At 39.9% G+C, this 26,148-nt stretch overlaps 1 protein-coding gene and 1 long non-coding RNA gene across 3 annotated transcripts in view; one reads left to right on the top strand and one right to left on the bottom strand.

The window, feature by feature from the left end:
- The window catches only part of Oamb (Octopamine receptor in mushroom bodies), a 109,910-nt gene that overhangs the window by 54,779 nt on the left and 28,983 nt on the right, over positions 1-26,148 (bottom strand). For both annotated transcript variants that reach the window (XM_087357828.1, XM_022058098.2), the window contains exon 2: positions 2,724-4,149. In XM_087357828.1, the coding sequence (XP_087213954.1) occupies positions 2,724-2,975 (252 nt within the window). In that variant the 5' untranslated portion in view covers positions 2,976-4,149. The remainder of the gene's footprint in view (positions 1-2,723; positions 4,150-26,148) is intronic.
- LOC110826950 (uncharacterized) overlaps positions 1-26,148 on the top strand; it is a 76,309-nt gene that overhangs the window by 27,683 nt on the left and 22,478 nt on the right. Inside the window, exon 3 of the long non-coding RNA XR_002542176.2 lies at positions 6,925-7,088. This is a non-coding gene — a long non-coding RNA (uncharacterized LOC110826950). The remainder of the gene's footprint in view (positions 1-6,924; positions 7,089-26,148) is intronic.

Here is a 26,148-nt window from a genome sequence, read left to right as displayed (position 1 = left end):
ACATGCCACACCGCGTGGTGTACGTTACGTATCGTATACGATAAACCATATAATAAAACGTGTATACCATTCGATATTATTATATTATTATTTAGTATTCTGTCTGACGACAGGTCCATATGAACAGGATCCTTCCATCCTTTTCTCGGACTGGGACCTGTTCATATACGTTCTTGGCAGATGATCCAGAAGTGGTTTGCCATTGCCTTCTTCTGTGTGTGAATGGAGTAATTGTTGGGATGCCACGGAGAAACCGGGGAAGCCCCCGGAGGAAAACTCCGTGTTGCCTAGACCACGGCCGTGCCCAACACAAGTTATAAATTCGGGCACCGCCGGCAATCGAACCCGAGACACCAGGATTACAAGGCCAACGTCCTAACCGCTAGACCACAGTGGCATAACGCATATATACATTATAATAAAACGTGTATACCATTCGATAGTACATGGTTTTAATGCTTAAAAATGGCTGCTAACGTATACGGTACGTATCGTAAAAGTTCAGAAATGCAAGACACACTTAACGAACAACATCATGGAACGGAACTCGTAAACCGAGAGTTGCCTAATTGCTTTTCATTAGTAACTTCTTTTTCTGAAATCCCAAACTTTTAAAGCAAAATTAATTTCATAAAAGTCCAAAACTGGTACTTATTTTAACCGACCCAGATTTAACACCTAAATCCATGGCTTTGTTCTCAGAAGCATTTTGCCTGCCAGTTTTATTCCACGCAAGGTGGAAAACGACTTTAAAATACGTCACATCCTATCGTCTCACCCTGCGTGTGTATTAAACAGAGCAGCTGCAGAACTTGCAAAAGACGCATTTGTTACTGATTACACCTTTCGTGTGAATTCTCTCTGATATTTCATTTTTCGTAGTATAACTTATGTTGGGCAAGGCCGTGGTCTAGGCAACACGGAGTTTTCCTCCGGGGGCTTCCCCGGTTTCTCCGTGGCATCCCAACAATTACTCCATTCACACACAGAAGAAGGCAATGGCAAACCACTTCTGGATCATCTGCCAAGAACGTATATGAACAGGTCCCAGTCCGAGAAAAGGATGGAAGGATCCTGTTCATATGGACCTGTCGTCAGACAGAACACTAAATAATAATAAGATGAGGTGGTCTAGCGGTTAGAACGCTGGCCTTGTAATCCTGGGGTCTCTGGTTTGATTCCCGGCGGTGCCCGAATTTATAACTTGTGTTGGGCAAGGCCGTGGTCTAGGCAACACGGAGTTTTCCTCCGTGGCATCCCAACAATTACTCCATTCACACACAGAAGAAGGCAATGGCAAACCACTTCTGGATCATCTGCCAAGAACGTGTATGAACAGGTCCCAGTCCGAGAAAAGGATGGAAGGATCCTGTTCATATGGACCTGTCGTCAGACAGAACACTAATAATAATAAAAAAAGTATCCGCAGGGCCCAGTAGTCGTCTAACGTTGGTAGTAGGCAGTGACGAATTCGGAAGGAGACATTTGATGGCTTTCTCAAAGTTCTGTCAAAGTATGAGTATGGGGGTTCTGAATAAACCCACGAAGTCTTCGATTGGGATAACGAGTTTCACAACTAGATTAAAGCAATGTATTTGTATGATATTTAATGTAGTTACATATAGAATATTTTTATGAACGTAGCAGAAAATTCCGATTGTCATGTTAGAGATGGTCCTCGCGAGTAAAAAACTAGTTTATAGCAAAGCATAGTCTCCGGTTGAGGGAAGACGTCTTCAGTCTTACTGTCCATAGATGACGAGAAAAACCCTGATGTTATAAGTCGTTTCTGGTCAGTGCGGGGGGAATGTTTACTGCCAGGTGGACTAGAGGGCTGCTATTGGTGGGAACTGTGACACGTCAGAGTTTAAGGCTACTACAACACAGACTGAAAACATCAGGCAGTTGAGATTAGCCTGTAGTGAGAGCGTCTCTTCTGTGTCCTGTGGGTGTTGTGATAATATTCTAGATTAAATCGCTGTGCCACTGTGAGGTAAATCTTAAAGCTGTACCCATTAAAACACATGAAAGCCTGTTGTCTGTTGTTCGTTCAGTGGTTGTGGAACGAATGCTTTTAGGATCGGTCGTCAATCACCGTGAAATCTTGCGCATGCGCGTATATCGAATTCTTAGCAGGGATTTTCTCCTGGTCTGTGGACTGTGCATCTCTAATGTGTTCTGATAATATTCTAGATTAAATCACTGTGCCGCTGTGAGGTAATCTTAAAGCTGTACCCATTTGAACACGTGGAAGGTTGTTGTCTGTTGTTCGTTCAGTGGATGTGGAACGAATGCTTTTAGGATGGGTCGTCATTCACCGCGAAATCTTGCGCATGCGCGTATATCGAATTCTTAGCAGGGATTTTCTCCTGGCCTGTCGACTGTATGTATCATGCCTGTTTGTTTGAGACTCTATCAATTAAAATCAAAATAATACAGCAAAAGCACCGAAAAGAGACTTAAAATTCTGAGTTGCAGATAACGACACCGGCGGACAGTGTCAAATTCAAGAGTGGATTGATATTTGTTGAGAATAATGGTTCGACAGTTAAGTATGGCCAGCTCCAGTTGATGTTTTTGGAACAGACATGACAACATCGTCATTATTACCCATGATTCCAAGCGTACGGTCCGCAGATGGGCCGAGAATTACAGAACTTCTGATACTACCACGTTCACCGATTGTTAAATCGAAATTAGGCGGAAGTTAAGATGGGACTGACCTTGAAGACCTCCCACGTGGCACTGAAAGGTAGAACAGCGAGCCCCACCATGAGATCAGCGACTGCCAGGGACACGATGAAGAGGTTCGTGACGGAGCGTAGCTTGGAGCTGATGAAGACCGCTGCGATAACCAGGCAGTTTCCCACGATCACCATGACGTTGATCAGCAGGAGGACGACGAGCGAAGCGACCAAACTGGGATCATCCCAAGTGACCTGCTCCAACAGAGCAGAACACGCGCTACGGTTCATAACAAGTCTCTCCGCGCGTTCATTCAAATTAGGCCCGTATTTCTAAGTCTTCTTGTATTACACGCACGTCTTGAGAAGTTTCTAGCGTTTAGTTCTGTTTCACAGTTGTGAGAAGCATTTGCAGATTAAATATTCATTTCAGCACACAAAGTTTGGGGAAATGGAATTCGATAATTTAATTGTTAAGTGCGGAATGATATAAGATATGACGCACTTCGGCGTGCTCTGGAAGTTTATAATATTTCGTCTAAAGTTTCGTAAATCTACCTTAAAGTCATTTATACTTGGGACGACATAGTAATTCAAAAATCAGGAACATCTCAAATACTTTCAGGCTTAATATTAGTTCAGTTATGGTCTTCTTATTCTTTACATTTTCATTCAAAACCTTTGTTTAGGATATTTTTGTTCCGGTCAAAGCCTGTCTCTTCCCTTCCGGTGTTGTTTTGTAGTAAACGGTGGATAAAACAGTTGATTTATAGTTGTAATCTTTATTAACACTTTAACACACGTTTGGACAAAATGTAGTTCGGTTTAGGATACGAAACATCTTATATGTCCCGCTACTCCGTTGTATAAAACGAGTTGAACATCAAATTTCAAGGATAAATCCCGCTAAGTTACAATGCACATTGTAATAAGCGTTAAACACTCTTTCCAATATTGTCCTTGAACATTCGACCACAGACTAGAAAGGGTTTGGAAGCGAACAGAAGCCTCCCGTGTTCTTCACATCACACCCCGTGTCCAACGTATAATCAGCCTGCAGTTTGGAGGGTGGTAACACTGACGATGATGAAACAGTTTCGAAGGAAACTTCCCTGCGGGTTGCTTTCTCACGAACATGTTGATAGCATGTTTCTGCATATCGGCCACAGTTGTGCTCGCAGGAGGACTGTCAGCTGCATTCATTTATTAAAATTCAAAAGACAGAACATTATTTATAACACTTTCCGTGTTTAAGAGAAGAAATATGGACGTTACTGGACAACACTTATCACGAGTTCCTTCAGCGACGAACTTCCTCTGCGTCAGGTGACGAAGTTTGTGACTGAAGCCAGGACGATGTCTCCCTTCGCCAGTCACCGACGCCTCACTGATCTCGCGAGCTCATACGGTCTTCTACCGACGCTGCCACGTCATTACAGCGCATGAGTCGACCTGACGTCAAGACCTGAAACAGACCCCCACAATGTAAACGACCTAAAGGCAAAATAAGTATAATCCTGGCCAAAGGAAAATCTCTGAACAAGATAAATATTAAAATGTTACCAAGAACTTAGTCTGCAGCGTCTAATTCTGATAGAAAGAGACTGGGTCACCCTCGGTTGGACACAATAACCACATGTTTTAGTCGCCCAGATATTGATCTGTTCCATTTTTAGTCGTACAAAGTCTGTTGGTAAGAAGTGCATCTGGACCCAACAGAGTTGTACCAACAGACGAGGAATATTCCACCTTGTTTACCTCCACTCGAGTGAACAGAACAAAGTTATTAACACTACGATAACATTCATGCAAATGTGCTAAGTCCCACTGGAAGTCTTCATTAAAATTAATCATCTGTGAGAATAATATTAAAATAGTAATTATGAGGTAGGTTAAGGGGGTGTGAAATGGACTTTCGGGGCCCAGAGTTGTATAAAAAGTCGAGCTTACGTTTGATAGCAACAAATCTTGACATTCGACAACGCGGTATTAATCGAAAATATGACGCTGGAAAGCTGCTTGTTGCATTTCATGCACGTCATATGGACGACGAATACCGCGTTAAAAGCACGAATGTCTATTCAGAACCGTCATTAATCTGTGCTAGGAAAACACGTAAGGACGGAATGCCAGTTGAATCGATTACATCTGACACCGTTTCTACTGGTCAGATCGTGACGTCAGAATTCGCTTTGGCTTAGGAAGGAAAACACGACAGTTTGAGTCAGAAGAGCCGGGAATCAAAAGAGAATTCTGCTAGAATACGACCACGGAGTTTTACCAATCGATAGGCCTGTTCTATGCTAAGAGGCCCGTTAAAAAATATACGTTTAGTTATCGGTATCATAACGAAAAATAAAAAATAATAATTGGCATTAAAAATATAACATTTTGTAAATGAGTGATAAGCTAATAATTACGAAGATAGTTCCAGTGAGTATGTCTCAGACCATTTTGTGTTCTAGAGATACTTGGGATCGCTTCCCAATGTGAATTCAGCTTCTGCGATGTATCGATATTTTCGATCAGTTTTTTCCCCCCCAGTAAAATACATTTATTGTTCCTCACAATACGTCAGCTATATCCCCCCTCCACCCCATAACACGAAAACAAAATTTTAATTGTAAAATCTGAAGATAAAAAAAAACCTTCAGGCGTGGGATAATACTAAAAGAGACTGGAAATGTTTATTCCGTAGATACAAGCGTTGTTCGTATATTCTGTATCGCTGATAAAAGATTACGTCAGTCATCTTCATTTCAGGCAACATTAGTTTTAAAGTTTAAAAATCATGTGACTTCTTCAAGAAATTTAAGATGCGTTAGTTCTGTGGTAGCGTAGTAGTCATAAGATTGACTCCTGGTGAGGTTGAAATTTTTTTCAAGCTGCCATCATATTGTTATTCTACATTACACAAAAAATTATATACGACAGTCACTTTTTTTATTTATAACCATACATTAGTGTACGGCCCTGTCGCAAGTGGCGCTGGTGTTGATCCCACCTGACGAATCTGTTCATCTGACATGTTGGTATTACCGACTGTGTGAAATTCAAAAGTACGAATTACAACAGGAAAGATTGCTTTGCTTTAATTTTATGAACATCTTGTAAATAATGCAGAAATTGAAAAATGAGTATCTTAAAGAAATTGGGTGTGTGGGAGTGGACTGGATTAATCTGGCTTAAGATACGAACCAATGGCAGGGTCTTGTGAACACGGTAATGTCTGGTTGCAATGAACAGTGGTAACTCCGTCAATATTCGAGCGATCATCAGTTTGTCACCGTCTTAGAGGAAGGTGAAGTAGATAGACCAAGAAAAAGATAGTCAGATGAAATTGTGTGCCAGGAGCAGATGAAATTTATTTCTGGTCTCATGTGTGTGTCGAAATAACACAGGGATCGTTCAAAACAAGATTTGTGATACAAAATTAATTTAACTTGATTATATACCTTCCCCGGTTTCTCCGTGGCATCCCAACAATTACTCCATTCACACACAGAAGAAGGCAATGGCAAACCACTTCTGGATCATCTGCCAAGAACGTATATGAACAGGTCCCAGTCCGAGAAAAGGATGGAAGGATCCTGTTCATATGGACCTGTCGTCAGACAGAACACTAAATAAAATAAATAAATAGTTTCATCAGAATCGTAATAATTTTTGTGACAGTTGCAACTGACAGCAAATACTAAAATTTGTATAAATTCATACACTTCTAATGTCACTCTTCTGGACTTGCCATATAAACAGGACTTCAAGGTAAGACGGCTCTTTAAGTTCTGTCGTAATGCACGAAGCTTTCAAGGTCAACCATTTGTTAGGCACCTCACGACTTTGGGCATTAATAACCACGTTCTATAGGCGTCAATGAATATCACAGCTAAACTCTGCAGAGACAATTCGATAGCTTGTAGTCATTAACAGTTCATCATGCCTTTGTCCTTCAGCGTTCACGCACCATTCTGTCTGCACTTAGCCTCCAGCAGCGACTTGAAATTGACACGTCCTTGGTACTGGCCGAATATAACAAGATACTGACCTTGAAGACGTCCAAGATGGCACTGAAGGAGACTAAGACCATTATTACCGTCAGTTGGTGGCACGTGTTCTGATCCACTTAAACGAATTAAACGCAAATGTAACTGAACATGTACATCGTCTAAGAGATATCAAACGCGAGACGTTCTTTTTTTTTTAACACAGTAGCCCCTGACTTGAAACATTTCTTTTCCAGGACAACCTAGTTCAGGTGTGACAGCTGCGAGAGGAAGCGAGCAGTAGCAATAAGAAAGACTTGCTCTGATTGGTTTACCTCCCACCAGATGACAGTCCTTGCTACTGCGCAATCGCGTCATCTTATGTGAAGCCTGTTACAACCATTACTATACTGCATTCCAGGTAAGACGGAAGGAGGATTAAATAAGTCGTTCTGTCCCTGATTCTCGACCTTGCCCTCTCGTACAGTGTCATTTCATAGTTACTGTTCTCGCTTTTTAAACAATGAAATAGGAATTATATTTTTCTGTCCTGCAATGACGATTTTGAGCGCCATATTGGTGAGTATTCATTACATGTAACAGTAGATGCTACGTAAGTTCATTGTTGAACATACGACTTTTTTGTTGGTGCATATTTGTTATAACAACGCTGTATCGAGCCAGTTCTAGAACTAATAATCAGAAATGAATTCTTTCATTTGCTATGTGACGTATCAAAATAGGTTAGTTCCTGAGTGCTTATAAAAATTGTCTGTTTTTTTTCTCTCGGAGTGTGACAGGCAGAAAGAGTTTCAATGATAATGAATGTATCAGTATGATAGAAGCATGCGTTTTCAGTACCGACAATAACATTTATGCTACGTGTTTCAAAAGTAATCAGAGGAGGCCAAATTTTCGTTTGATTTCCTAACCTCATAGCGTATACATCCTCGCTAATTATCAAGCGGTTTCAAAGCCTGTCCAAAGCTTGAGGCAGAGGTTGCGGGCTACTTTTATTTAGGGAAAGGAATGGGCTCGTGTGTGTATTTGTTGTCTGCGTTCGGAAAACATTATGCTAACGCAACATAAGATTTTATTACTTTGTTTTGAATCCTTGGGGTTATATTAAAAACACTGATATAAGATAACTGAAATGATTCGAATACACTGAACGAGAATCGGGCAAGAGGGATATAAGTAGAGTATCGCATTTTAGTTTATATTTCAAGCGAGTGAGTACAACAACCACAACTCCCAAAGTTTCTCAGCGTCAAGTTTGCTATTCTGACGTATTATTGCGTGCAGGGAAACATTTTTCAAGGTTAAAGTTCCAAGAACTCGGCGCGAAGCGAAGTGATTTGAAACGGCAATGTAAACAAACAGTGAAACACGTAAACTTCCTCTAACAACACCAACTTTTTACACGCGTGATTGATGTTCGCCTCGCTTTTTTTTTATCTTTGTATCAACTGTCGACGGTTGTGCCATGATATATACTAGCTGTTTTTTTTTTATAAATGTAAATTTCCATGCTCGAACCCAGAGCGTCAACTCCCAACTTTCCCTTATTCAGCGTACAGCAGCTGTTGCCTTATTTACAGATAATCCAGTGAAATCCGTGTATAAGCCACGCTGACATTTGAAACTTTACAGGTTGCACTATGCTCGCAAGCTATATTCAATCTGTCGGAGGGAAATTAAAACGATCAGACCAGAGTTGGATTAAAATTGACGTAATCAGAGCGCTATTGTACTTTATGGTGTTCATTCGTTAGGGGTAGAACATCGAATCCATAATAAGTGTAATCTACATACAGGTTTAGACATAAAATTATATAAAGCATTGAATGATTTGAGAAATTTACGGGATTTAAATTATGTGGTGAAAAGATTACAGCGTTTCGTAACTAAATATCGAAACCAGATGACTCAAGATCGAAGTTTACGTTATTTTATACGATACTAAGAATGTTAGCAGACAAACAGGCCTTATCCATCATTGCAGTCCACGGAACAGAGAATATTATGCGGGTATCAACATTTCAATAATTTAGAATTAAGTCCCACGAGTCTTAGAAATAAAAAGGCAAAATTTAAAGTAGTGTTTAAAAGATAATTACACACTCCTTTTACTATGTTGATGAGTCTCTGGTGTTCACAAATAAATCATAAAGTTCATTAGGGTTTTCATGAACTTATATAGCCGTCCTGCTACACGCCATGGAGGTCGTTTAGAGGGGAAGACGGTATAGCTCCTACTCATTCGTAACCTTGGCACTAGATGAGAGGTGAGTAGTTAGCATCACGCCCTGGTCACTCTTTAACTCCAGGAAAGGACTCAGGTATCCATTGGATAGGAGGCTGGGTGTGCCCCAGAAACGGTTTGGACGCAGAGGCTAGAGGAAAAATCTTGTGCCCCCGTCGGGATCGAACTCCAGTCCAGCCCGTAGCTAGTCACTATACTGACTCAGCTATCTCGGCTCTTAATACAGGGTGATTCAAAAAGGACTTTACAACTTTGAAAGTGTATAGAAATTTATTTAGAAGGCTTACAGAATCGGTTGAGGTGTCATTTTGTAGCAAAACAAATCAAGTGTTACCTCAAATAGTCATTTTGGTTCGATGTGATTGCCATTGGTGATACTTCAGACATCCCACCTGAAATCAATTTTTTGCCAAACACGATCCAGCATATCAGGTGTCACTTCTGCAACTGCGGCGGTGATTCGAGCTTTGAGCTCAGTGAGATTGGCAGGTAAGGGTGGAACATACACACGATCTTTAATGAAACCCCATAAGAAAAACTCGAGAGGTGTAAAATCTGGAGAACGAGGTGGCCATGCTATCGACCCTGTTCGACCAATCCCCCGACCTGGGAAACGGTTATTGAGGAAATCCCGGACTTCTGTGAGGTAGTGAGGTGGTGCGCCGTCTTGCTGGAAGTGAATGCGTCCTTCTTGGTCATCTTCGTCTAACTGTGGTATGAGAAAATTTTCGAGCCATGCACTGCCGCCTGCGCTCGCGGTGACGGAATCCGGTACTACAGCACAACGTGAGTCAAACTTGATTTGTTTTGCTACAAAATGACACCCCAACCGATTCTGTAAGCCTTCTGAATAAATTTCTATACACTTTCAAAGTTGTAAAGTCCTTTCTGAATCACCCGCTATAAATGGGCAGTATAATTTATCTACTGTTATGTAAGGGGTAGATGTTTTTTGTAATGTCATTATTTTATAGGAAACTTTTTTAATGTCACATTTCCCCGCAAATTAAAAAAAAGCAATGTCATGGACTAAAAATAAAAATAGGCAAACAAACAACTATTAACACTATAAAAATATTATCATACGCAATAATGTCTTTTTTATCGTGTTAATAGTTGTTTGTTTGCGTATTTTTATTCTAATACACTACACGGTATGCAAACTTTTAAGATTAATGTCATTTACGACGTAAGCGCTGTTTTCTGTGTGTGATGCAAGTAACTTCGCATTTGTACGAGGTAGCCTGTACATTTAGGTATAGTGCCGATACGTTTATTAACCAGGAGAAGTGGTCGTTTGGTCACCACATCACAAATTGCGTGGTTGGCCTTTGCAGCTGTTAACTGAAGAATGTAATTAATTTGTGTCTGAATTTTGTATTTAACCAAGTACAGTAGCATTCAAATAAAATAGCAGAAATCTCATTGTCTTGTTTGTAGTATTTCAGTTTCTCTGTTCGTACATATCCAGATCTCAATTAACTGTTTTTGAGACTTCTATTCTGAGCCGATTTGTTTAAGTGTGAAACAAAGACGACAGAGAGCTCTTGAAGAGCTTCGTTATGATTCGGAATTAGTCGGCCTCCTGAGAACAAAAAGGGGTGAAGACCGATTGTTGGAATTTCCGGGACGCTAAAGTACCTCTGTGTTGCATAACCATGCAGGGGGACTTGGCTACTTTTCCCTTGGCCAGTCAGCTTATTTGTTTTAAACAAAATGAAAATTATATGTCATTTGAATCAGGTTTCAGGGAGTAGACAAGGTGAACAACATATTGAAGTAAAAAAGTGATAGTGGAACCACGGTTCCAGAGAATTAGACGTAAATACGTCTATACGGAAAGGAAGTTTATATATTGGCTTTATTCTAAATATTTCCTTTATACATGCTTTACAATTGAGTAAAGTTTGATTAAGACTTTGCTTATTTAATTTGAATTAGTTATGCTTAAAATGGGTCTGTGGTAGCTGAATGTAATGTAAAGTAATGTAAGGTAAGGTAATGTAATGAAATGTTTTATAGGTAACAACAATGCCGAGTAATGTAACGTTTCCTAGGTAACAACAATGCCGAGTAAACAATTGACGTTTCCAAGGTAACATAACAATGCAGTTCCACTTTTTGCCGAATGACACTGACCCTAAAATATAGACGTACTTACGTCAAAAATTGTTAGTGCAGTGAACGTATTAATAACACTGACGACCCGTAAACATATGTAAATCATGCTTATAGCAGCCTTATCCTTACACGAAGTTTTAACCTAAGTCAAAATGTAATTATAATTTTACAATAGCTAATCAATATCAGAATCTCGTCTTCGTGGAAGTTACAGAGTTGTCCTACTGAAAGGGACACCAAATGAAGAAGCTTTAATAAGCCAGATAATTAATTATATTTCCTTAGAACTTACGGAAGGCTTATCTGTCCCTGTCATCAAAGTACTGTCATTGGTGGAAGCTTCGGGCACTTCTGAAACAAATGTACGAAGGAAAAATGTAACGTTTGCTGGCACAAAAGAGTGACTATGTAGACGCAGACGTCCTAGAAATCTTTGAATAATTGCGTAGATTATTAAGGCATACGAAGGTCTTCGTGTTTCTGTCGGTCTACTTCCAATTATCACCTCAGAAGCTATAAAGCAGACTTCAGTTGACAGTGACGTTACACAGAACAACGACCCCTTACATTATATGAAGCTTTCATTGACCTTTGTTACAGGCATCAACACGCACAATTTGCGTTTAATGATTTCCACATTATGTAAGATTTGAGGCTTTCACAGCGGTGAGTATGAAGATTTCTGTCTTCTGGGTTGTTGCGCTGTGTAGTCTGGTAGATGTTAACCAACGTTTCAGAGGTCATACTGCCTCCATCATCAGGGCGTTGAGTATGAAGATTTCTGTCTTCTGGGTTGTTGCGCTGTGTAGTCTGGTCGATGTTTACCGACGTTTCAGAGGTCATACTGCCTCCGTCATCAGGGCGATGAGTATGAAGATTTCTGTCTTCTGGGTTGTTGCGCTGTGTAGTCTGGTCGATGTTTACCAACGTTTCGGAGGTCATACTGCCTCCATCATCAGGGCGATGAGTATGAAGATTTCTGTCTTCTGGGTTGTTGCGCTGTGTAGTCTGGTCGATGTTTACCAACGTTTCGGAGGTCATACTGCCTCCATCATCAGGGCGATGAGTATGAATATTTCTGTCTTCTGGGTTGTTGCGCTGTGTAGTCTGGTCGATGTTAACCAACGTTTCAGAGTTCATACTGCCTCCATCATCACGAGATATGAAGGGTGGATTACGCACGCGTAGTTTCAGGGACGATAAGAACTAGAGTCACAGGAGTGGAATCAATAAAATGTGAGTGTACCATCACACAAATTGCCCTGACTACAAAGCAAGTTAAACTCTTCACAGGAAACGTATTTATAAGTGCCGCGTGTTTCGAGAAGAATCAGCGAAAGGCAGTGTTCATTTGCATTAGCCAGAATATTCAGTGTCGGCTGTGAGTTCAATCCCCGTTTGCTATGTTTCTTTGTACGTAAATTACAATTTCCATGTTCAATTCCGTCCTTCATTAGAGTCCTAATGCAATGCGTGACCCGGGAACTGTGGTACAGTCAGTGTAGAAGTGTTATTAAGAGAAGTTCCTGTCCTTTCGCTGAACCTAACCTAAAAGGAAGGGTTGCCCTTAGTCAAACGCCTACTAACGTGTGTTTTCAACGACCCTACGACGATCCTCAGTCGGAGGCGTCTATCTACACGTCTTGATTTCAGGGGACCAATTTTAAAGAGAAGTTAGACAATAAGCATGACGCTGGAAACTAAGAATAGTTTGGAAAAGGAGTGAACATTTCGAGCTCAAATCAGTACGTGGGTGAATCGAAATGTAAATGCGGGTTTTGATGAAATTTGATATCTGTGAGAGTCGTTTAGTCGCTTTAATTCAGTGCAGACGTCAGTATAATTGATGTCGCCTTTGTGTTAAAACTTAATTTATTTATTCAGTGTTCTGTCTGACGACAGGTCCATATGAACAGGATCCTTCCATCCTTTTCTCGGACTGGGACCTGTTCATATACGTTCTTGGCAGATGATCCAGAAGTGGTTTGCCATTGCCTTCTTCTGTGTGTGAATGGAGTAATTGTTGGGATGCTACGGAGAAACCGGGGAAGCCCCCGGAGGAAAACTCCGTGTTGCCTAGACCACGGCCTTGCCCAACACAAGTTATAAATTCGGGCACCGCCAGGAATCGAACCCGAGACCCCAGGATTAAAAGACCAGCGTTCTAACCGCTAGACCACCTCATCTTATTATTATTTAGTGTTCTGTCTGACGACAGGTCCATATGAACAGGATCCTTCCATCCTTTTCTCGGACGGGGACCTGTTCATATACGTTCTTGGTAGATGATCCAGAAGTGGTTTGCCATTGCCTTCTTCTGTGTGTGAATGGAGTAATTGTTGGGATGCTACGGAGAAACCGGGGAAGCCCCCGGAGGAAAACTCCGTGTTGCCTAGACCACGGCCTTGCCCAACACAAGTTATAAATTCGGGCACCTCCAGGAATCGAACCCGAGACCCCAGGATTAAAAGACCAGCGTTCTAACGGCTAGACCACCTCATCTTATTATTATTTAGTGTTCTGTCTGACGACAGGTCCATATGAACAGGATCCTTCCATCCTTTTCTCGGACGGGGACCTGTTCATATACGTTCTTGGTAGATGATCCAGAATTGGTTTGCCATTGCCTTCTTCTGTGTGTGAATGGAGTAAGTGTTGGGATGCCACGGAGGAAAACTCCGTGTTGCCTAGACCACGGCCTTGCCCAACACAAGTTATAAATTTGGGTACCGCCGGGAATCGAACCCGAGACCCCAGGATTACAAGGCCAGCGTTCTAACCGCTAGACCACAGTGGCGTTTTAAACTTAATTAAAGTAAGTTATTTAAGCAATCGCCTTATCAGTGGTCTGAGGCGTGGGCCTTGTGCCACTTGGTCACTGGGACCGTGGGTTCGAATCCCACTCATGTTTGTCCGCGTCTCTCTGTGTTGTGCTGTCCTGTGTACAGGTAGAGGCCTTGCGACGGGCCGATCACTCGTCCAAGGAGTCGTACCGAATGTCCATAGATCAAGCTAACGAAAAGGTGGGACCCGTAGAGGCAATCCTGGCTGTATTAATTTCAATCACTCCGCGTTATCGTGTTCGATGTCCTCGCTTGTCCTGTCGCTGTCAAGATTAGCACCGCGTGAAAACAAGGAATTATCGCTCAGTGCAAGAAGGGACGAGTTCAAGATTAAACGTACGTGTTGTTCTGGACTATCAGTGTTACTGTGCTACGTACCCAACCCACCTGTCCTCCGTTCCTTGATTAGCCTTACAACAACTCAGCGATAAACATTCTCAAGTAGGCCCCAAATCGGACGAAGTTTCTTTGTTCGTATTTATTATCTCTTGGAGTGACCAGAGCTTCAGAGCTTTCAGACCCTCGGGGTCTGTCGCCTCAATCATCTTTGATACGATATGACTCTGGTTCCGCGTCTCCTTATGTAAGCCGGATCCTTGCCGGGTAATGTCTGAGGTGACCCTTCGAAACCACTGGAAAACTTTGGTCAAAGTTTTGATGAAACGTGTACTGGTAACTGTAATATCAAACATCTACGCCAGGAAAGATTCTTGAGGCCCAGAAGTTCTGATCCTCCGGCCACTCTTAAGATTGCCACAGCGCCTGATCGACGTCGAAGAATGCTTGGTCGAAATTATCCGAGGCGCGTCCTCAAAGTAAGTTTCCCACTCGTCCCACAGCTAGCAAACCTTATATTGCGCGAAGCGACTGTGCGTACGTGATAGAGCAATGACGTAGCATGGCGCATGCACTAACGGCACTTCCCGCGTTCTCACAGTAGCATCGTTGCAGCTGTTGAAGATGGAGGTTCTTATTCCAGCTCCCGCCGACTGTGAAGTGCGGTCAGTGATAACGCTAGGCCGCACACGGCTCGACGGACAGCAAGTCTCCTGCAGGAGTTCAGCTGGGAGGTGTTTAATCATTCACCCTACAGCCCGGACCTCGCTCCCAGTGATTTCCATCTTTTCCTACACCTCAAGAAATTCCTGTCCGGTCAGCGTCAGCGTTTTGAGAATGACAGAGAGGCGGAGATGGTTGTCACACAGTGGTTCCAATCCCAGGCGGCAGACTTCTACGACACAGGTATTCAAAAGTTGGTCCCACGGTATGACAAATGTCTCAATTCCGGTGGCGAATATGTTGAAAAATAGCTGGACACTTGCTGTATCTGTTGCAATAAATATTTCCATGAAATTGTGTTTTGTTTCTGTAAACGGCCCCAGGGAAACTTACTTTGTGGACGCGCCTCGTAGTTTCAGGTACGCAGACGTAGAATTAGAACGAGTAATCTTGTGGGTACAGAGCGGTATTTGAAGATTGTCCGATTGCATACGTTCACGCTGTGCCGTCAGAAGCTGAGTGTTGAACGCGATCTAACGAAGGAGGTGGGATTGAACACGGCGCTCGATAAAACTAACGCAACAGCAAAGAGAAAATGTTCCACTCGGTGGTGAAGAGCAAGGAAAGAATATGGATAAGATAAATTGCGATCTCTCGAGACATAAAACTGTTCGATTTCTCGCTGCCTTTCTAAAACGATATATGGGAGCTTTTGGTGTAAGTAATGTTCGATGCTTGCTTGACGTATGCATTTATCTTCTTTTCCTTGCAAACAGCAACCCACTTTCACCCACTTGCAGTGTCATGAACGAAAATCATTCGGCTATTATTCTTATTAGCCATCGCGTGTTACGAAAAATGGGGCAAGCCCACTTTAACCTTCCTGGAAGGCGCTGGCTCCTAGCATCACGTGCGTTTTCCTCAGTCTCCCATTATGAATACCGAGACAATGCCTTGAATCTGTCAACTGTCTTCTTCCAAATTCATAAGATAGTGTAATTGCGTCATATTGTGAATATTATATCAATTATTGATATATATATATTATATTTATTATTGACTGCAAATGGGTTTATACCCGGTGGCAGTGACCTACAATAAGATACAAAACAATGAGACACAACAAAAACAATAAGACACAACAAACAATGAGATACATCAACACAGAGATAGAACAAACAACAAAAAATGACACAACAAAAACAATAAGACACAACAAACAATGAGATACATCAACACAGAGATAGAACAAACAACAAAAAATGACACAACAAAAACAATAAGACACAACAAACAATGAGATACATCAACACATTTTAATCCGTCTGATCACAATATAATTTTTATTTAAAATTTCTTATAATTAAGATAATAAAATATCATTCATGTTCCATATCGATTGATCGATTTACATTTCGGAACATTTATACAACATGTTTCGGTTTTTATAAAACCATCATCAGGTGTAAAATATATTTAAGAACTTAAAACTCAATTATGATTTCTGTAGTTTTTTGGTGATGTTTCATTACGTTTGTTTTTCCATTGAATGATATTTTATTATCTTAATTATAAGAAATTTTAAATAAAAATTATATTGTGATCAGACGGATTAAAATAAATAATTGGTTCCAAATTCATACCCATTTGCCATTTTTAAAAATCTCCTCTCGTTCTAACTGGTTTATGAAGGACTTCTAAGTGCGTCGGGTAACAATTTCGTGCTTTACAGAAGCACGGGGAATACATTTATACTTTCACTCGGTGTCAGGATTTACATATAGCCCAACCGCTGGTTAGGGACACGCTGTTAGTGTGGTAATGTGCTAATTAAGTGTTTGTTATCATACTGAGAGCTGAATAATTATCTTGCAGTCTGGATTATAGCTTAATGAATCATGCATTTTGATTCACAACGAAGTATGCAGTTAACAAACAGCACGTACATAGTCGTGTATAAACGCGGAGAGTTTCATATATGACGGCAGACGGACACTCTCTCGTCAAAATTAACGGTTCCGGGCCTGTGGAAACGTGGTTCATCCACTTTATTTCGTGTGTACATTTGTTGAATGAGGTTGTCTGAAGCATGTAATACATATCAAACATAGTAGACAGACCCATTCAGCATTTGGTTAATCCATTGAAAGTCACTTTAAAATTAGACTCAGTGTAGCAACTACACAATATTTCAGATTTAGTGGAACACTCCGCAATTTGACGCCCGGAATTAATACGCGCTCCATAGACTTCTTGGCGTGTGATGGTAGAGAAGGAAATTGAAAGACGCCTTCATGTGAGCTGTCGTAGCCTACCAAGTTTCCACATAATCCATTCGTCACTCCGCTAGTGTTCTCGTGTTTTTCTGTCTCCCTTCAAGGCCGATCGTAACGTATCTTACCACGCGTTGGACTTTGACTCCGTCGCCCTGGTCCCTTGGAACGTAGCAACGCAACACTACCACCATATTGATTTTAGTGTTCCGTTCGTGAAGGTAGAAACATGAATCTTTAAATTGCGTGCTGATATGGTGTGCGTGAAATGATGTTCATTATAGATTTAAATCAAGAGTGCAACGCCACCAGCGTCTACAAGAAGACCTTAGAGTAGATTTACGATAATATTAAAACAGATGTGTTTGAATTAGGAGAGAGTATTTGGAGTGGATTAATTTTACGCATGATAAGGATAATTTTTCATGCTGTTCTGAATAAGATAGCGAATTTTCGTGTTTCATTAACATGCTCTAATTCTTCTACAGTTGAATGCACTCTCAGCTACTTAAGAAGGACTTTCTTCGAAGTAGGTGCTTAGTCGGTACGTTAGCCAGCAATAAATAAGTCCGTGTAACACAGACGTCTTGTTTGGTGATAACTAGGTTTCGGATGTTCATGACATCTCATATTTTTATTGAGGCTTCTATTTTAATTATAAACTGAAATTAAACACTATTTGGTTTATTATTATCACAATGAGACTATTTATTTTGCATATAAAAGCATATTTATGTCATTTTTATGTTTTCGGTCATATTTGTAGTTAAATGCATATTTTGGTTATATTTTGAGGATAAAATGAATATTTTGGTTATATTCTGAGGATAAAATTCATATTTTGGTTATATTCTGAGGATAAAATTCATATTTTGGTTATATTTTGAGGATAAAATGCATATTTTGGTTATATTTTGAGGATAAAATGCATATTTTGGTTATATTCTGAGGATAAAATTAATATATGGGTTATATTCTGAGGATAAAATTCATATTTGGGTTATATTTTGAGGATAAAAAGCATATTTTGGTTATATTTTGAGGATAAAATTCATATTTTGGTTATATTCTGAGGATAAAATGCATATTTTGGTTATATTTTGAGGATAAAATTCATATTTTGGTTATATTCTGAGGATAAAATTCATATTTTGGTTATATTCTGAGGATAAAATTCATATTTGGGTTATATTTTGAGGATAATATGCATATTTTGGTTATATTTTGAGGATAAAATTCATATTTTGGTTATATTCTGAGGATAAAATTAATATTTGGGTTATATTCTGAGGATAAAATGCATATTTGGGTTATATTTTGAGGATAAAAAGCATATTTTGGTTATATTTTGAGGATAAAATTCATATTTTGGTTATATTCTGAGGATAAAATTCATATTTTGGTTATATTTTGAGGATAAAATTTATATTTTGGTTATATTCTGAGGATAGATTTCATATTTTGGTTATATTTTGAGGATAAAATTCATATTTTGGGTATAAAATTCTTACTTGTAACTACGTTTCTCAGGCATTTACAGCGAATCCTTGAGTTAGTTAAGATGCCGAAAGTGTAGTGTTCTGAAAGTGGAATATTTTAGTTGTGATGGAACAATTCTGTTCTGTAAACTTTGTAAAGTTAAAGTTACAGCTGGTAAGCGATTTAATGTGAAACAACATTGTTATACGGCAAAACATAACAATAATTTGAGCTGAAAAATCAGTCATCAAAGGAAGCAACGACTTCTGTTCCATAACACTGCAACACCTTCACCATCAAACAAGAGTTCGGAGTTTTCAAAAGACCTGTGTGCAATTATGGTGTCTGCCAACTTATCACTGAACAAGATGAAAAATGAGTAGCTTAAATTTTTTTTGGAGAAGTACATGACTCGGTTAATTCCAGACGAATCAACACTAAGAAGAAGAATGAAGATTTTCTAAAAAGAAATTACATGTACTGTGGGTGACAATAAGATTTGAGTTTCGGTTGATGAAACAACGGATGTCTACGGCAGATATGTAGGGAATATCGTTATTGGCACGCTCTTCGATGACCGTCCTGGTGACTTAATCCTTCTTGATACAGTAAACCACTCCTCTATCGCTGTAATTTTCGATAACGCCATGAAACGTTTGTGATGTCTCAAGTTACAAGATCATATTGTTCGACAATCTACGAAGATTTTCATTTGAGGCCTTGAAAATGCACATCGTTATATATTGTAATGCTGCCAAGAAAGGAGAATGAAGAAAGGTACTTAATATTTTGAATTTTGTTCATTTATTTATTTGTAATTAATGAATTTGAAATACATGAAAGGATAATTTCATAAAATTTATCTTATGACAATAATAACGTCTTCTCAACATCTGATGCTGATCCAAAACGAGGTATTTACAACTTAAAGAGACTGAGGTGTTTGATTAAAATTGCTAGGAAATCAAGTAATGTAATCGTTGTACATGCGTATGTAAATAAATAACATGAATGAAATGCAAAACGCTTTTTTATATTTTTAGCGAATATTTTTTCATAACAAATTAGGTCATATTTTGCCTTTTTTGGGTCATATTTAGCTATTTTTGGGGTCATATTTAGCTATTTTTGGGTCATATTTAGCTATTTTTGGGTTCATATTTAGCTTTTTTGGGTTATATTTAGCTATTTTTGGGTCATATTTAGCTATTTTTGGGTCATATTTAGCTATTTTTGGGTTCATATTTAGCTTTTTTGGGTCATATTTAGCTATTTTTGGGGTCATATTTAGCTATTTTTGGGTCATATTTAGCTATTTTTGGGGTCATATTTAGCTATTTTTGGGGTCATATTTAGCTATTTTTGGGTCATATTTAGCTATTTTTGGGGTCATATTTAGCTATTTTTGGGGTCATATTTAGCTTTTTTGGGTCATATTTAGCTATTTTTGGGTCATATTTAGCTATTTTTGGGGTCATATTTAGCTTTTTTGGGTCATATTTAGCTATTTTTGGGTCATATTTAGCTATTTTTGGGGTCATATTTAGCTATTTTTGGGTCATATTTAGCTATTTTTGGGTCATATTTAGCTATTTTTGGGTCATATTTAGCTATTTTTGGGTTCATATTTAGCTATTTTTGGGGTCATATTTAGCTATTTTTGGGTCATATTTAGCTATTTTTGGGTTCATATTTAGCTTTTTTGGGCCATATTTAGCTATTTTTGGGTCCTATTTAGCTATTTTTGGGGTCATATTTAGCTATTTTTGGGTCATATTTAGCTACTTTTGGATCTTATTTAGCTATTTTTGGGGTCATATTTAGCTTTTTTGGGTCATATTTAGCTATTTTTGGGTCATATTTAGCTATTTTTGGGGTCATATTTAGCTATTTTGGGTCATATTTAGCTACTTTTGGATCTTATTTAGCTATTTTTGGGGTCATATTTAGCTTTTTTGGGTCATATTTAGCTATTTTTGGGTCATATTTAGCTATTTTTGGGGTCATATTTAGCTATTTTTGGGGTCATATTTAGCTATTTTTGGGGTCATATTTAGCTATTTTTGGATCTTATTTAGCTATTTTTGGGGTCATATTTAGCTTTTTTGGGTCATATTTAGCTATTTTTGGGTCATATTTAGCTATTTTTGGGGTCATATTTAGCTATTTTTGGGGTCATATTTAGCTATTTTTGGGGTCATATTTAGCTATGATTTGGGTCATATTTAGCTATTTTTTGGGTGATATTTAGCTATTTTTGGGTCATATTTAGCTTTTTTTGGGGTCATATTTAGCTATATTTTGGGGCATATTTGCATGCATATTTCTCGGTTTTTAGGTCATAAACATCCGAACCCTAGCGATAATTTTGTAAAATCACTATTGTCATAATTATAGTTTCAGATGTCTGTTCATGGATTCCAAAGTGGCGTAAGGAACAAAATAACCATGCCACAGTATCAAGGTTCACTGTTTGCTATTTTTTTATCATTCTTGACTGGTTATTTTCTAGTTGAATTATAATTGGCAAAAAGGGATGGTTTTTATATTTTTAGCACTTTTAGAATTTTATTCCGTTGAACCTTAACTTTGTATCTTCTGAACCTCATGTTACAATTTCATTCAAGTTATTTATTAAGGACATAAAATTTCATTCATATTTATTATTGCTATTTATTTGCCAATTTGAATAAGTAAAGTTAGAGGTAACAGATTTGAAAACAATGTTTGTAGCTCGCGAGTAATTTGCCTTTTTTTCTCGTGAAATAAGCGCGTGATTAGGAAGTCACGCGATACATTCGTGACACGTGCCCTGCTCGCCAAAAAATAGATTTCATTGAAGTCAGAAAAGAAAAACAAACAAATAAACATTGTTATGTCGGGTGTTGGAATGTAGACCATCACTTATCACTAACCAAGGGTCGATTTTAACACATTTCCTGATTCACGAAACGAGATATTATCGATAACTATTTTAATGTGGGTTTCGTGACTTATCGATTACTCTGTATATTCAGAGAAATGATAATATCTGTGCATGCATGTGATAACAGAGGTTGAGTGCTGGTGTAGTGGATGCAGACACGGGGCTCGCTAATGTTGTTTAGCACTAATTTAATTTTACATCCAGTGAAGAGGTGTGCACCGGGTATTGGTTGGGAAGCCTGAGGGGAAGAGACCGCTGGGGAGACCTAGACGTAGATGGGAGGATAATCTCAGGCGGGATCTAAGGGAGATAGGAGTTGAAGGAGACTAGATTTTGTTGGCCCAGGACAGGTTCCGGTGGAGGGCTTTGGTTAATTCGGTGATGAACCTTCGGGTTCCTTAAGCCATCTGGTTGGTTGGGTCCACTATTTGGGAAGCCTGAGGGGAAGAGACCTCTGGGGAGACCTAGACGTAGATGGGAGGATAATCTCAGGAGTTGAAGGAGACTGGATTTTGTTGGCCCAGGACAGGGTCCGGTGGAGGGCTTTGGTTAATTCGGTGATGAACCTTCGGGTTCCGTAAGCCATCTGGTTGGTTGGGTCCACTATTTGGGAAGCCTGAGGGGAAGAGGCTGCTGGGGAGACCTAGACGTAGATGGGCGGATAATGTCAGGCGGGATCTATGGGAGATAGGAGTTGAAGGAGACTGGATTTTGTTGGCCCAGGACAGGGTCTGGTGGAGGGCTTTGGTTAATTCGGTGATGAACCTTCGGGTTCCGTAAGCCATCTAGTTAGTTAGTTAGTTATCCAGTGAAGAAAGTAAAAGACAGATTTTTAATACTTTTTTAAGAGTTCGTTCATGTTGGTGTATGTACCTGGTGGCATTAACACTACGGTGACTGAGAAATGACGACTTCCCTCCGTGGACTTAGCTGCAAGTGTGATTCTGTACTCCTCCGTGCGCTACTCATCCCCGCAGGCCCCCGCCCCAATGATCGCCGTGCTGACGCATCGCATTCGAGCAAGGGATCACAAGTAGTGAAACCCTGAATTGAGCAACCCTGGGAAATCCGGGAAAAGCTCTGTGCAAGGGATGGCAGAGGGTAGTGGGTGGCGGGGGGGGGGGGGTGCGTGTTCCTTTGTATGGAGATGGCTAAAATCCAGGAGTTATGAGACTTTCGAGTCCCAAAAAGCAAGTCGCCGGAAAGAAATTCTAGTTTCGGTGACGTCGTATATCGACGATGGTCCTGTATAATTCCTGTCGCTGTTCCTCAGCTGTGGTTTTCAGCAAAGTATTATCAGTGGTCCCCGGGGAGGCAGAATATTGTCTAATGGCGGACCGACTCATTTTGCAATAGGTCTACTGTCATATCGATATTCTTCAACTAATACACGGCTTCATTGCTTTTTTAAAAAAATTGCCTTCATTTCAACGGAGACTTCGTAGCAATCCCAGAGCCCAAGAAACCCAGATCACGTGGTTCCAATCTGATCTCGGCCTTCCAAAAGAGTAAATATCACGAAATTGTTATATTATTTCAACATTTCGGTTTTGTTTATCATTTAACTGCAAAATACTGTAAGTAGTTTGGTAGTTGTTGGTTTAGAACAGTGTTATTCAACCTGGGGTACGTGAAATTTTTAAAAAATATATATTATTTTATGATAAACACTGAATAATCAGTAATGTAATTTATTCAATTTATTTTAGATGTAGATTATATACTATGTATTACTTGAATTATACACCAACAACTTTGGGGGTACAAAGTTGAAGAGAAATTATATCTGGGGGTACGCGAAGACATCTTAGGGGTTACGTGAAATTTTAAAAAAAAAAATTATTTTATGATAAACACTGAATAATCAGTAATGTAATTCATTTAATTTATTTTAGATGTAGATTATATACTACGTATAACTTGAATTATACACCAACAACTTTGGGGGTACAAAGTTGAAGAGAAATTATATCTGGGGGTACGCGAACAAAAGAGGTTGAATACCACTGGTTTAGAACACCTGGAGGACCCATAATTCAACTGTTGCCGGCTTGAAGACCATTTTACTGGATACTGAAGTTTGAAACAATTGAAGTCAGAGTTTCGAGTTTGGTCGGAACGTGGGATAATTATGCCGAGACATGCATAGGTCGTGGCTTGCGTTTTCCTTGAAGCCCCTGTGACAGTTTATCTTCGCGTTGGTTGGAGAAAGAATTGCCCTGAGGAACGATACCGTGGCGTCACCTGTCTCCAACTAACGAAAACGCAGCAGGATTTAAAGTTTTCAATGCGGTGTGTCCGAAGATGGATGTCTTCTAACGAGAACTTAAATTTTAAGACGCCAGCCAATCACAGATGTTCTCTGAGGGGGTGAGGACTTATAACAGCGTGATTGGAATTCACGAATCATGTGTGAGAGATTTTAATTCTAACTAGAGGACGTCTAGCTTTGGCGAAACTGGTGGCATTGTATGGTAACTGTTGATTTTACGTGAAGGTGTACGTATTTAGTTTCAAGAGGAACAAGACGTAGTGATGTTGCTCCTTGCCCTCGGTTTGCATAACAAGTATTTCGCAATGCGACAGTTTAAAGCGAAAACGCGCAGTTTTCTTGCATTTAGAGTTCCCCCACACCCCTCTTGGCTGATAAAGAAATTTCACAGCCAACAGAATAAATTTCGATTCATCGCGAAATTCGTTTTGTTGACAACTGCGGTGGTTAGGTTAGTGACTGAATCGTAGGATATCTGAATGTTCATCGTGGCGCTAAGTCACCTGACACACATCGACGGTTGATGCCAGAGGATGAAGTGAAATAACGCAGACTAACAAAACATTAAAACTGAATATATAATTTTTTTTGGGGGGGGGGACAAAGCCGAACTGAAAATTTTTCAAAATATTTTGTCTTCCGGTCTGATGTCTAAGAACCTGAAAATTAAAGTATACAAAACAATAATCTTGCCTGTTGTTTTGTATGGGTGCGAAACATGGTCTCTCACTCAGAGGGAGGAACACAGATTGTAGGTGTTTGAGAATAGGGTGTTGAGGAGGATATTTGGGCCTAAGAGAGAAGACGATGGGGAATGGAGAAAACTACATAATGACGAGCTTAAAAATCTGTACTCCTCCCCCAATATTGTCAGGGTGATTAAGTCGAGAAGAATGAGATGGGCTGGGCATGTAGCGCGCATGGATGGGACAAGATGTGTGCACCGGGTATTGGTTGGGAAGCCTGAGGGGAAGAGACCGCTGGGGAGACCTAGACGTAGATGGGAGGATAATGTCAGGCCGGATCTATGGGAGATAGGAGTTGAAGGAGACTGGATTTTGCTGGCCGGTGGAGGGCTTTGGTTAATTCGGTGATGAACATTCGGGTTCCCTAAGCCATCTAGTTAGTTAGTAACTGAAAATTATCTAATCATATGATACAGTTAGACTTCAGTAACATATTTTGCATTTTAAGTTGCAAGCCAAAGCTGTTTTTCATTATCATTGTAGAAACATCCTATTACTCGTGTGGTTGTGTCATTTTTTACTGCTGGGGTGACCTATTTTAGTCTCTTCGGCTTTAAAAGTTTTCGTCACGGTCGAAACCTGAACAAAATTCCAATATGAAAACAACATGTGTCCAGGACTCATGTCATTTTGTTGGTAAACAGTCAATAGACAGGGGGGCGTACAGTTGGTCTGAACGCAGAGGATAGAGTATGATTTACATAAATATTCGCATCGCATCATTTTTATTTGGTGGAGTTCCATGGACAAGTAGAATAATTTCAGAACCTTGTTTGCTTTTTTGATTTTTGAAAGCCTTGAGGACGGCATAAAATGGAGCGCCGAAACGTTTAACCTAATGCCGCGTTGTGTCAAATTTTGGGTTTTTAACGCGTTCAGTAAAGAACGCGACACAGACTTTGCGGCACAGAATTCTTCTTAAGACCTGAGCTCATTTTGCGTTTCACAGTGTAAGCGAATGAACGATCCCTTTCCAGTTAGAAAACGTTCTGCGTCCTTCTTCTGAGTGGCTTAATAGTGGACTTGAGTGAAATAACACGAGAAAGCATTAAGCGTGCAGAGCACAGGGCTGCAGCGTATTGATTTCGGCCAGCGGTGGGCCAACCGAGCAGCCTCGCGGAGACGCCTGAGGGTTTTGCAGACGCCTGCCTGGTGTCGCGAGAACGCAGGTCCGCGGTTTGAGTCTCTGCCGAGCTGACGGCCGCCCATACCGAATCAATCTTTCTGCCGAGGCAACGGAATGTCTGTGACATTTGTAAACAGGCCAAATTTAATGACGTGCCGAGATAAATGTTAAGTTAAATCTGAATCCACACAAGATAGGTTTAAGATCTTCTTAAGTTCAACTTGCAGTATTCATACCGTTGTCTGAAACAAATGTTTGTGTCTGGAATAATTCACACTGAGAGCTTGACGATGTATGTTATTTACAGTAACTTTTAACGTGTTCTGCTGCATTAAAACCACGAATGTGACCGTGCGCCATTTGTGAAATTATTAAAGAATTTCTTCAGAGCAAGGAGTTTTACAGTCACGTACAAATCAACTTTGGACGG

The sequence above is a fragment of the Zootermopsis nevadensis genome, unplaced genomic scaffold (genome assembly GCF_977971745.1).
Source record: "Zootermopsis nevadensis isolate Lab colony 2312 unplaced genomic scaffold, Znev_1.0 Znev_ptg000028l, whole genome shotgun sequence".
In the NCBI taxonomy this organism is placed as follows: domain Eukaryota; kingdom Metazoa; phylum Arthropoda; class Insecta; order Blattodea; family Termopsidae; genus Zootermopsis; species Zootermopsis nevadensis.
This window is presented reverse-complemented; position numbering and strand designations above follow the sequence as displayed.